Genomic DNA, 13,480 nt, shown 5'->3' with positions numbered 1-13,480 from the left:
ATATAACTTGTCAACATTTTATTTTCTCTTACATGGCAGACCACGGAGCCTATAAAATTCTGCATGCTCATGTATCGCACACTGATACTGCTGAACAAGAAATGTTACAACTCTACCAGGGCTAACCTGACTGTGTTTCTTTTATTTCAGGAAATTCAACAACGTAATGATGAAGTTGTGAGTCAAGCGAAGTTTAATCTCTTATATGTTTTGATGCTAAAATGATTCTAGAGCTTTGAACAACGCCGAACTCTGCGGAACGCAAGAAGGCGCACCGCGGATTAGATGGCCACAAAGCAGTACTATAGAAAATTTGAGTCTTCCATATATGTTACAAAGTACATTGTGTAGGCAAATATTTTATACTGTGTGGGGTGCGCAGATCTTAATTGCCACCTGAAGGGGGGGGGGGGATTCCTTTAGGAAAGTTATACCAAGACGGCCTTTTTTATTTTCGGGTTACATACTGCATTAACATGGTGCAATGCAAGAGTGTAATTTTTCTTGCTGCGCCTCGCTGCCCTCTCGATCAGGCGCAGAATAGAATTTTGTTGTCGTCTAGGTTGACAATATTGCAGTTACACGAAGTTCACAAACCGACGTCTTCAGGGAAATTTGCTTGTCAGCTTCCAAATACATTTTGTTTTATTTCGCACTAAATATCATTTCTTGTAGATGTCATATTCACCTAATAATATTTGTCCAAAATTCATAAAGCCTATGGAAAGAAATAGCACATCTGACGCGTCGCACGAAAAGCGCACCTCGACCCTCAGCTGGCAGTACAACAGTTTTGTTGAGTGTAAATATGCACCACCTACAAGAATCAGGGATTATCAATAATCAATAGCTAAAAACACCATACGAAACCAGTGTTCGTTCTTGAGGCTCTTCGATATGCTTATAAAAAATAAGAACTTCGTTTAACAAAAGAAAAGGTTTTGTAGTGTCGAGAATATAACCACACCTTGCGCTTAGGAGAGGACAAAGAAGCCGACTGGCTTTTTGCACCATCAGACTGGAGCTCATGATTGACATTTTTGTGAATACCACAATTGAGTAGATAACTACATAACTGGTAAATTTTACTATCCAGACTAACACTTTGCATTTCTCTTGCTTTTCTGTATGTTTTTGTTAGGTCAACGATATTCTTGAGCTGCCAGTTAACGGTGTAAACCACCGGAGAAGTTACAGATCTATTCAGCAATAGTTGAGGCTTGTTACCATCGGATTTCGTTTGCACTATAAATAAATTTTTGCGAGCCACTATAATTCTAGTTATTGGCCTGCATTGCGTCTCCCCCTGTCATCGCACTGTATCATTGTGTATTCATTGGAACCTTTCTTGTCTTCGCAAGTTTCCCTCGCTTCTGTGACATCTTGTGAACACTTCACCTAAGGATTAGTCTTTGCAATAAGATATCAGGAAAGCTTTACACACTACATTGTAGCGATCAATCATCAGCTGCAAAGCGACCCTCAATTTGTGTACTTTCTTTAGCTCTATGAAAATAAACCATGCCATTTCTTGAGGCTACATGCTCCATCTGCGTTCTAATGAAATGCGCTATGTTTTCGTTAGTCCACTGCTGCGCACTTCATACCGTCTATCTCTTTACTTTTCAAAATATTAGAAGAAACATATCAAAAACCGTTGTATTTTTTGCTATTGAGTTGGATTTCACGAAGAGGTCAAATCACTTGGATTGTCCAAGTGTCTAATTACACTGTCTAGCTATATAATTCAGGAGAGCAAATGTCTGCTTTTTGAACCGTTCACTTTGTGCGTAATCAGGAATTCCGAAATGGAAGCTGCGCAATACTCAAATAATTTCTGCGGAGGAGAAACACGAACACTAGCAAAATGTTAAGTCATCGCTAAAAGAAAACACAAGACATGCTTCGGCGTCCGTTATAATGTTGCCCCCAACTGCTAGATGCAGGATTTTGTGAAAGTGCGAAGTGCGACAAATTCCATTAGAACAATGTTGTCTTCAAAGTGCCTTAGTGTTTTGTCTCACTTAACATGCCTGCCTGTCCATGCAAACCTACGCGGCGATCCTATTCTGCGTTTCGCACACGAAAATGCGTGCATGCGCGCATTTCTAGTTTGCTCGAGCTGTTATGTAGTCTTCGAAACATAGACCCGAGGAATCTGCACTAGAAGTCTACAGTACTAAGCGTGCATATTTACGGGAGTGCGAATATTGTACAGGTGTACATAGTAAAAAAGAGAAACATACTACGTCCTGAATACCCTGTACATTTCATTTTTGCTGTTACTGATGTCGATAGCATGTGAGGTTTTTAAAGGTGTTTTTTTTTCTCGTCGCATTATCCAGGTGTGTGACATCACGTCGTCAGGTGCCGAAACCTAGCTGCTGCCAAAAGAGTTCCCTATTACAGCGCTGCACTTGCCAATGGTGTCATAGTACGATAACCACCGTAATGTGAAAGGGAAATATTGACATCCACCCGATGATAACATGGAGCTACACAAGAAACCCACGCAGGTCTTTTAGAAAAGGAATCTTGTTTTTCTGAGAAACATGAACAGGGGCGCTATAACCTAAAATGATTCCCAAACTGTTTTCATTCCAAACTCCTGACGTCAAATTTACGTAACCACCGACGCAAGCAACGGGCGGTGACCCGCAGTGTTGTATGAACAACCCAATCACTCTCCTCATTTATAGGAGGTCACCTTTGTTCGCTTTCAAAACCAATAAGATTGTCTACACTCAGCGGTTTTTCTTATCTAATTGGCTGACAAGAGGCGAAGAGCATGATCGAGTGGAGAGGGTTTCGATGGGGCCGAGCCAGCACAGTGAAAATAGATAACCGCATGAAGAGGGTGGTGCTGGCTTCTCCGATTGGTCCACTTCGCCTTACTTAGCTTGTGATGGCTGGTCGAAAATCGCGGCGGCGTGCAACGTAAGGATAAAAATGCCGCTAAAACGGATCCTCAGCAAAGAAGAGTTGGCAGAGCGATCTCATATACGTGCCGAAAGGGCTCCATAACGTTTTACTGCCACGCAAAAAGGTTTATCATGCGCAAATAAATACATGCTCACTGGCAGGTGCGAGTAGCGAGGGCCTGAGCGATCGGCGGGCAGCCATCTTCTATTCCTTTCGGAACCGGGCAGTCTGTGGCTATTCAGAAAAATTTTCAGTTTTGTTCGGCATATTAATGCATTTTTTTCCCGTACACGTCACTTTGACGTGATGAGTGAGGTCGCGTGACGGACACGTGAAGTGAGTCTAGCCAGAAAACATTGGACCAATAGCAGAGGGCTAATGGTGAAAAGGCGTCGAATCAGGAATGATTATTTTTCTTTTGTGCAGTTTAATCATGCATAATCAGTGTGTACACGTTATATCAGATGGGGAGTTATCGCGGTTTTCGTGACGTCGCTTGACAGACAGGCGAAGTTGGGAGTGGTCCGAAAATGTTTTGACCAATCATGGAGGCTGATTGCAGAAATTCGAATGTAAACAGTTTGAAATCATTTTACGTTATAGCGCCCCAGATGTCCCTCGTAGCTTAGTGCTGTATTCGAGTACGTGACATTTTTTTCGTTTTATAAACTTTGTTTATGAACGTTGGCTTGCAAATTGTGTAGTAGTTATGCGAGAGAGTATGATCACTTTTTTTTCTTACAATGGCACTTATTGAAGATAGAATGTACAGTACAATGCCTCCTATTGAAGATAGAATGTCGTTCCAATGCATGAACTGATACATTTTCAATGAGAGTAATCAAATTGCTGTTTTATTTATTTCAGTACTGCACAAATTATGTTCGAGCTTGGTGTCGAAGATGGCGTCACAGTATTTTACCTAAGAAGATACAAATCTGGTGCCGTATATTTTCACTAAATTTTGGCGGTTGGAAATGTCGAGTGTAATTCTGCTACGATAGGTGCCGCTGATTCATTGTTCACGATTGTCGGGGGCGACCATATTGTCATAGTGCGAAAAATTCTAGTGAATAGCCAGTGACGCGAGATTTTGCGTTAGACTGCCGTAAAAAAGACGGCAATATACCCCGCCAAAAATATGCACGATTATGTGACAGTGCTAAAATGTGACCATATTTTTAATCCGCTTGCAGATATAGTGCGTTTTATGCCTCCCTAATGGTAAACATTGGATAATATCAAGAGAAGGACGGATGCGAATTTCTTTCTTATTGTGTAGGTGACTTCAACAGCTGTCCAAATTTTCTTTGTTTCATTCATTGTGCTACTTCCTTTCCAAGAAAAAAAACTACATTTTTTTAATCTTACTTATATGTAGAAGTGTGGAAGATTCCCAGATACCCATGTCAGGTGACCCAAGTAGGTGTCGAAGAGGTTCATTCAAGAGCGGCGCAGACCCTGTGGCCCAAGATGACTTTGGCTATGTAGCTAGATAGGAAGCTGGGGCGGGGAAGGGGGGGGGGTGCTGTATAGCGCAACAGGACGTTGGTGAGACAATACCAAGGATGCTGATCCCATTAAAATATTATATTTCTCCAGAAGGTTGCCGACGTCATGTTTATTCGATTGGTACAGAAGGCCTTGATTTTTCTAAGTCGGTCTGTATTAGCTGGGTGCGTTATATTGTGTGTCTCAGATAAAGCAAGTCATGCTTTTCAACAAAGCACTACGGCATGCGTCGACCTAACAATAAGTGTTTTGTTGGTAGTTGCCTGTGCAAGTTGGTGAATATTTCTGCTATTATTGATTAGCTAATTAGGTGAAACAAAAGCCTAATTTCATTGTTGTTTTTTATTGCGTAATATCGAGTGTCCAATTACGTATCACATTGGAGAACGTTATATTCAAGCATTTCCACATCGCTACATTTCCCCCAGTCATTTTTCCACGTTTCCAAGTTGTGGCGCAAGACGCGACAAAATATTACAGTGGCATTTCACTTCGTGAGCGCGAGTTACTCACAAGCTTATTGACGCCGCCAACGTACACAACGAGCACCGCGGTGTCGAAGCACAAATGAAAAGTGCGCGGTCGCGGTCGCGGACGCTACATTGATCGCGACGGTGCAACTCATAGTGTGCCTAAAGTTCCTAGATTTACAAAAGGAAAGGGCGCGAACGCGGTCGCGGACGCTACATTAATCGTGACGGTGAAACTTTGCCTACTTCAGCTGTTTTGAGCCTATGGGCGCCGCACCGTTCAATGAGAAGGTGATGTGTATTGTTCCCGGCGAGCTTGAGGCTGAAAGTCCACAATTTGCCAGCCTCGGTTTCCCTACAACTTGCTGTGTCTCCTGACCTGACGCCTGACCAGTGGCCACAGCTGTGCCTCGCAACTACCTCTATTCTCCTTCAAGATTCTCCAACCCTACTGAGCCGAGAACTCCGGACGAAAAGCCAATCTGCTTCCGTTGCCAGCGAAGTGGCCATGTAACTCGCCAATGCTGCACCTCTTGGACGTTCCCGTATTTGAGCTACTTTTCCTCCTCTCCTAGCCCATATCCACCTGGGCTACTCCGGCACTTACGACCGCATTCAACGACGCTTCCTTTGACTACGCTTTGCCCGCTCCATCCGAAAATACGTTGCGACTTGTGGGACATGCCAGCGTCGAAAAACACCATCGACGCTCCCTACGGATGCCTTGAAGTGCGCGACGTACCGTCGGAGCAGTTCTTACACATTGGCTTGGACTTGCTGGCACATTTTCCTGTATCAGCATCTGGCAACAGGTGAGTCGCTGTGGCGACAGATTACGCCACGCACTACGCAATCACCAGAGCGCTTCCGACCAGCTACGCCACCAATGCCGCCGATTTCTTTCAACACGACGTCATTTTACAGCATGGAGCTCCACGCCAACTGGTGTCTGACCATGGCAGAACATTCTTTTCGAAAGTTATCGCCGACATACTGCAGTCCTGCTCAACTAGGCACAAGCTGACTACGTCTTTTCATCCAGAAACTAATGGTCTACATGAGACTGAATTGAATCCTGTGAGACACGCTTGCCATGTATGTCTCGTCCGAGTTTACTAATTGAGACCTTGCTCTATCCTATGTCACATTTGCACATATTTCGTCGCGCCACTACACTGCCAGTCATTTCCCGTTCTTTATGTTGCTCGGCAATCCCTGGACACATTCCTTCCATGCACCGCCGCAGAGGTTTGCGAATATGCACTTGACGCCATCACCAGGGCAGCCCAAGCATACGAAATTGCGCACGCTCGTCCTCTGACCTCTGAAATTAAACAACGGCGTTTGTGCAATTCACAACAGAGAGACGTGCACTTTTGGCCTGGATATCTGGTACTCCTGTGGTCCCCGACGGCGGGCTGTTTGAAAAATTACCGTCTCGTTACACACGCCTATGCCGAGTGCTGCGTGCCGTGACTCCAGTTACATACAAAATCGCTCCAGTCAATGCCAGTGCCTCATCTCCCCCGCAGTCCACTGACGTTGTGCCTGCCACGTGCCTCAAACCGTCTGCGTCTCATGTTAACGTCGATATTTAGCGCATCGGGATGGTGCTTCTGTCACCGAAGTTAATGCTACAGGCAAACTGCATGTTTCTTTCGTACGATGGGCGCGGGCGCCCTGACGAGAAGACAAATTGCTCCTTGGGATCGAGCTGCTGGCTGAACTGGCCAGCGCTGCAGTTGTTTTGTAAACATACCTTGTTCTTAGTGTTAGTGTAATTAATCCTTCGCTTGCTTAACACTATGATAACGGAAAATCCACCATCATGCACAAAGCGTTGGTAACAAAACACCGTTGGTTATGTCTCCTAGCTGCTTTTAAACAGCTTGCTTAGCGTTATCTTAGACACACAGTAAGCAACATAGAGATATAATATACCTTGAAATACTCTATTTTAGAATAAATGGTATTGTATACTAACATCACGAATTCGGGATGGCCTTGGTATGTTGCAGATACCAATAGAATTCCGTTCGACATTCCGAAGAAATTGAACGTGCTTTATGCCAATGGTGATTGCATTGTGTTGCAATTTACTGGAACAAAGAAAGGTAGGAACAGTTTTCTTACACCCATTTTTACCGTTAACATGTCAAGTATTCAGTTTGAAATACTCTGCACGAACTTCTCTCTCATAACTAGGTGCGCGCAGCCACTTACAGCATGAGAAGTCTTTCCTACCATGAGTGATAGCGTGCAGGATAGTGGTGCTTAAACCTGCATGCTTGTCTTGGAATATCTATAAGTGCACTCAAGGCCGTAATTAGACAAATTATTTCGCTTTCAGCTTCTAAAGTGCTAATACTTCGTTCTATCAAGCATCTTCTTTATGTTGTATTTTGAGGTTTAAATTTTGACGCCCCTGTGTGTAAATTTTGACGCCACGTGTAATTTTTTGCGCGTATACCTTCCAGCTTCTTGCGTGTATTTATGTGTAGCATTAATGCTTGACTGCGGTTTCGTGTCAATGGCAAATGCGATATTTCTCATCACCTACATATTGAATATTTTCATATTATCTATGACTTCTCGTGCCTAAGTCTGTCGCATGCGATACAATCATATCCCATGTAAAGTTTGTATATGAACTTTATGTGGTATGAAGTGGGGTTTTGTGTGTAAACAATAAACTCCTCCAGGTTTTCTTCGGTGATGCTTTATTGATCATTGTCTGGTGAAGTGGATCAGTGATACGTATTTCAAACGATGATCAAACGTTCGCCAAGCCATAGATGAAAATAAATTTAAAGTATTAGCAAGGAAATTTGTCCCCAAGAGAGAAGAGTCAAAACTTGTATATTGCCACAACCAATAGGTCAAATATAGAGTGCTCCTGATTTTTAATCACAGTGCATGCAATTAAATCTTCAAATATTCGTAGGGCCAAATTACCGCAAGAAATAGTGCCATAAATCCGTGCATGACACATAGCTACCTAGCGAGGGCCACTAGTGTAAAGCAGGTGGGCAGATGTTTATTCCAAAGTTCACATTGCTAGGTAAACTTTCAGAGTTACAGCGTCTCCTGCTAGAACTAAACGACTCTTTATTGGAACAATGGGGATATAGGGGGAATACCTTGCGCCATATGAATAGTACGTTCCCAAAAATAGACGAAACAAAATGCGCCTTCAAGAGCTTCTGAAAATACAGCATGAGATGTACAAAATTGTGGTGTTCTAGGGAGCCGAATTGTAGTTCATTGTAGCCCCACTTCTCGTGTCTTAACAGCGGAGCTGTTTAAGATTGTCATCCACCCGAATGTAGTCCTCGAAATCCGAGAGCTCCTTCATCGCCTCGTCGAGCAAGGACACGACGTCACCTTTCAGTGGCTCCCTAGCCACTGTGGCGTAATGGGCAACGAATATGCCGATGAAGCTGCTCGATCTGCTCATGAAGACGGCGCACAGGAACCAATCTCGCTGTCAAGAACAGATACAGCAGCGAAACTTCGAGTGCTTGCAAACGATGCCACACAATCGTTGTGGAACACACCTAGTTTGCAACACACACGTCTGCATCGACTGGACCCCTGTCTTCGACTTCGACCTCCACCTGGACTATCCCGACCCGAAACAACGGTACTTTGCTGATTGTGGCTTGGTGTCGCATTTACAAAGTCGTTTGCCTTCCGCAACGGATGGGAGGATAGTTCTGCGTGTGACCACTGCGGCTACGAGGAAACAATCGAGCACGTACTCTGCCACTGTACCCAATACAGCGCACATAGGCACTCACTCGCGACCGCGCTGGCACGTCTTGACGACCGGCCACTTTCGGAGCAGACAGTCCTGGAACGCCGGCCTATACAGTTGTCACACAACAAGGCAGTCAAGGCACTTTTGAAGTTTTTGCGATCGAGTGGACTATCTGACAGACTATAGTTCTCACAGACGTCTCAAACCTCCTCTTTTTTTATTCTTTGAATTTTTTTTCGTGACTGCTTTTTCTCTTCCCTATTCTTTCCGCCTTTCATTTCCCCTTCTCCTTCCCCCAGTGCAGGGTATCAAACCAGAATCTTTTCGGGTTAACCTCCCTGCCTTTCCCACCACGTTTCTCTCTCTCTCATACAGTTGCCGCAGTGGAAAAGCTTCAAAGTTGAGAGATAAAACTTTATTGTGTCCATTATGGGGTCAGGGAGCGGCGGGGAGGGGACACTAACCCCCAGGTCTCCCCTTCCTCAGACGGCGGCCAGTCCTTGCTTTCTGGCAGCGTCTTCGGTCATCCGGACGGCCCAGAGCTGCTCTTCTAGGTCCAAGCTGAGCAGCAAAGTCGCCCACTGCTCGGTCATAGTTATGCTGCGTTTAGTGTTAGTGCGGTGGGTGTTGGGGGGTGTAGTAGTTTTCGGGCATGCCCAGATGATGTGATCGAGATCAGCGCGGGCCTCGCAGGCTTTGCAGAGTGGGAGTATGCATCGGGGTAAATGCGGTGGTATAGCACGGGGTTTGGGAAAGTTTGCGTCTGAAGTAGTCGCCAAGTGGTGTATTGGGATTTATTCAGTGTTTTGTGTGATGGGGGGTAGCGTAACCGCTCTCTGCAGTAGTGGAGGAGGACTTCTCTGAATGTGACCATTAAGGTCGCGTGTGTGACCGCGATGCAGAACAGAGGGCTTGTCAGGATCGGAAGACGCAGGGGACGGATGATGCGCCTGATGTACGAGAGCTCAGGCGGCATCGTGGGCGGCTTCGTTTCCAGTCAGACCCGAAGGACCAGGGGCCCACATGATCTGTACGCGGAGTTGCCTTGAGGCGGGAGTGCCGGAGAGCTTTTTCTGTGCTTGGTGTACTGTGAGTCCTCTTGTGTAGTTTCGAATGGCCGTTTTGGAATCGCTGATTATGTAGTGTGCAATGGTAGAGGCATAGGCCAAAGCGATGGCCGTTTCCTCTCTTTCTTCGGGTTGAGTGTAGAGTATTGATGTGCCCGTGGCAAGGCGGTACTGCGAGCCCGCGACTATACGGCGACCGCCACGGCGTTCTGGTGGGGGTATTCCGCGGTGGCCACGTAGGCTACATCTGGGGCTTGGTCGTAGCGCTTTTGCTGATGTTAGCTCTGTCTACACCTGAGGAAAAATTTCTCCTAGTGCGGGTTTTAGTGGTGACGTTAGTCCCCTGCTGTGAAGTCGGGCGGTCCCATGGCGCCAATTTCCCGGTAGGTGGGTATTATTCAAGGTATCTGAGCCTTTCGTAGTTTCGGAGCACCCGGCCGGGAGCGCGCTTATACTTATATCACTGGTAGGTACCCGGCAGCAGCACTCGTCTGCCTTTCACAGTAGCGGCACATGCTCACAATTTCACCAAATATGTGGTGGGCAGAAGGGACGCCCAGAGACCCTCGCACATCTCTAGAGCGCCCTCTTTTGAGATCAAAGACTACATAACCACGGAGAGCCAGGTCGCGGTACATCTGTACCCATTAGAAAAAAACTGTTTGCTTTCCTGCGGCACCGGGATTCGAACTCAGTACGTTACACTTACTAGGTAGCCGCTCTCCCACTTCACTACCGCTTTATAGCTTCCAGCGACATTCGGGTGGATGCCAATTTTCGCCTTTCATGTACATTTCATCTCCCACCCGGGATTCCGCCAAACTTATTTGCCATATTCTGTGTCCATTTTCTTCGAGTTGTCAATTAATTCGTCCTCGCGCTGCCATCTCCCAGCCTCCTGGTTGGCTTAGTTGGTAGAGCGACAGCCCTCAGAAAGCTGTTGGTCCCGGGTTTGAATCGCGAATCAGTACGAATTTTTTCTCAAATGCGCATTTTCTTTCTGAAAAACCCATATGCGTTTCTTCTGTAGCTTCATGCAAGATACGGGTTAATGACATTCATTTTTCTTTCCAGAACATTTCCTCCACCTAGTGGGATATCGCAAGCTGATTTGCCAGATTTTGTGTCCCTGCGTCAGAGTTGTCGAATAGTTCGCCCTCTCAATGCGACTTGCTAGGATGCTGGTTAGCCTAAATCGTAGAGAAACCGCCCCGGAAAGGTGTTCGTCCCTGGTTCAAATCCCGGACGAGACGAATGTTCCTCAACTGCGAAGTTTTCTTTCGGAGAAACAGGTTGCGTTTCCTTTGTAGCTTCATGATACATTCGGATGGACAGTGTCACAGTTAGTTATTGCTGATATAGTGAATGATTATCGCAGACTTCAAAAGCATTTCAAAACGTACTGCGCATATTTTACCGGTCTCCTGTAAGAAACAAAAGTAGCACCTATTTACATTTGTCAAGGAATTGAGACCACATTTTGCGTTATGGGCTGTGAAAGTTAAGCATGTGTGGCTTATGCGCAAATTGGAAATTATTCCTAATTATTGAAACCAAGTGCTCTACTGTAAATTAAGTTGTAAATTTGCAAGGTAGCAAAATGCAACTATGCCTATTTTTTTATTGTAGACCAAGAAATATGCTCACTTTGGGGGCCACAGAACGCAAGCGGAGTAGACGAGCAAGTCTGCTTTAATACCTTCAACAAAGATTGCCCAGGTGAAAAAACTTTCTCATATCTGCAAGAACGTGATCGCTGCGACCTACACGACAAGTTGGCTCAAACATACGGCAAAAAACCTCGCAGTAAATAAACAAGGTACTCTAAATATATGCCTTTTTATCACTCAATTGCTGATGGTGAAGCTCACACGGTACAAAAGAAAGGTTGGTCATGCGGCAGCCTTTCTATTTCAAGCAGTATTCATTCGAAGTTGTCCGCCTATTTGCAAACCGTTAATTGGCTGTGTCGTATAGAGGGTGTCCCAACTATCATGCACCAAGATTTAAAAATATGTAAATGCCACGTAGCTGAACAGAACTAAGGCAAGGTTGTTTGCTGTCGCTTGGAGATACTCAGATTATTCTTTATTTATTCTTTATTCAGACATATCCCCACTTAGCCCGAAAGCTTTACAGCAGGGGGTTTGCAGGGGTGTTTGCATTGTTTGCATTCCATCTACTTACATATTCACTCCTAAATAATTATTCAACTTCTCAAATATTATACTTAGATGAATAGTGCCGATCAGAAAATTATAGAGCTGTATGAAAAAAGTCACAGGTCTGCGTGGCACACGCAGCACAGTCACAGCGTAAGCTGGTGGAGCGGCTCAAAAGTAGCTCCAAATTAGGCACCATGCACAACAGAGTCTTCGCGGCAGTCTGTTGACCTCATTTTGACGAGAACGATCTGAACTGTCCGCCCGGCATAGACGGCGAGTTGCGGCTTGTAATGTTCTCTGCGCAGCAGTCTGCTGAGCCCGATCAAGCGTTATAACTGCAACTTACATGTCGGGCGCACCGCATTTGCAGGCACAAAAACTATATGGCCACCATACTCGCGGAGGCTCGGCAGCTCGGGTGCGCGTTGATTGTGCGCTTCGTCTGAATCGCATATCGTCGTCTGCGCCTGCGGACGCTGCGCTTGCAGGCATCGTACCTAGATGGCGCCACTATACTGGCGGAGGCTTGAGTCGTCTCTCCCTGGGTTTGCCTTATAGGGTATTTTCCGCGGCCCGATAGCAAGCGCTAGCGTGGCTCAGTGGTAGAGTATGTGGCTCCCACGCAGCGGGCGCGGGTTCGATCCCGGCGGGAATCTAGTACTTTTTTCGCGTTTCCGGCGATAACGGTTACGCTGTGGACGCCGCCTGCGGCGGCATCATCGCGACCCGAAACGGCTATTGGAATGAGCCCATTACAGCTTACATTGTAAAACAGCTACAATGTAAAACATTGTAAAACAGATACAGCTTTCTGTTGCTCAATGCATGCTACATAAAAGTGTTTTTCCGAGTGTGAAAGAAGCCCGAGAATACACGCAATATTGCCGCATGACTGGCTGCTTTAGGTGTCCGAGAAAACTCTAATAGGCGATTGGCATAGCTTGCAGGTTGACTTTGAAAATGGCATGGGTGATCTCCAGGCACGGGAGAAGGAGCAGTGGCTCGTTCTAGTCATAGATCAGTACTTCGCCGAAAACAGTAGTTTGCATCCCGATGAAGTGGCCGACTTGGTAGTGGACAACGAGTTTGACACCATTATGGAAGCCGGCAGCATAGGACAGATATCGGCCTTGTTGTGGAAACACTACCAGCTCTGCATTGAGGGCAGTGAAAATGAAGTGTTGGAATCTTGGTCACAAAGGCTTTCGTAAACGAGGACGCTGAGGGTACCTGTCGCTGGAGACCCATATTAGACTCATATATACCTGACGCTGGTGATATATATATATATATATATATATATATATATATATATATATATATATGATTGCCAACAGCATCGCGTGTTGAAGATGCTCGAGAGACTGTGCTCGGTGAAGTGCTTTACCCGTCATCGGCCCTTCATCTAATAAACCTTCTTTACAATTGGTTAAGGCACTCGGTCCCCTTCAACTCTACCATCCTGGAACTCCGCACTCCCCGTAGGCTACCTTCCACAATGCCAGAAACCGACCAGCAGAAGCTCCCGTCACCGCCGCTTCTCTGCGCTGGCACTATTGGCCAGTGCGATCTTATCATATTCAT

The 13,480-nt window shown here is 45.7% G+C and overlaps 1 protein-coding gene across 2 annotated transcripts in view; it reads left to right on the top strand.

The window, feature by feature from the left end:
* The window catches only part of LOC119453404 (uncharacterized), a 59,632-nt gene extending 48,076 nt beyond the window's left edge, over positions 1-11,556 (top strand). For both annotated transcript variants that reach the window (XM_049667849.1, XM_049667848.1), the window contains 4 exons: positions 151-177; positions 3,790-3,863; positions 6,923-7,018; positions 11,361-11,556. In XM_049667849.1, the coding sequence (XP_049523806.1) occupies positions 151-177; positions 3,790-3,863; positions 6,923-7,018; positions 11,361-11,545 (382 nt within the window). In that variant the 3' untranslated portion in view covers positions 11,546-11,556. The remainder of the gene's footprint in view (positions 1-150; positions 178-3,789; positions 3,864-6,922; positions 7,019-11,360) is intronic.
* Positions 11,557-13,480: the final 1,924 nt, after the last annotated feature.

This window comes from Dermacentor silvarum, chromosome 5 (genome assembly GCF_013339745.2).
Source record: "Dermacentor silvarum isolate Dsil-2018 chromosome 5, BIME_Dsil_1.4, whole genome shotgun sequence".
NCBI classification, from domain to species: domain Eukaryota; kingdom Metazoa; phylum Arthropoda; class Arachnida; order Ixodida; family Ixodidae; genus Dermacentor; species Dermacentor silvarum.
This window is presented reverse-complemented; position numbering and strand designations above follow the sequence as displayed.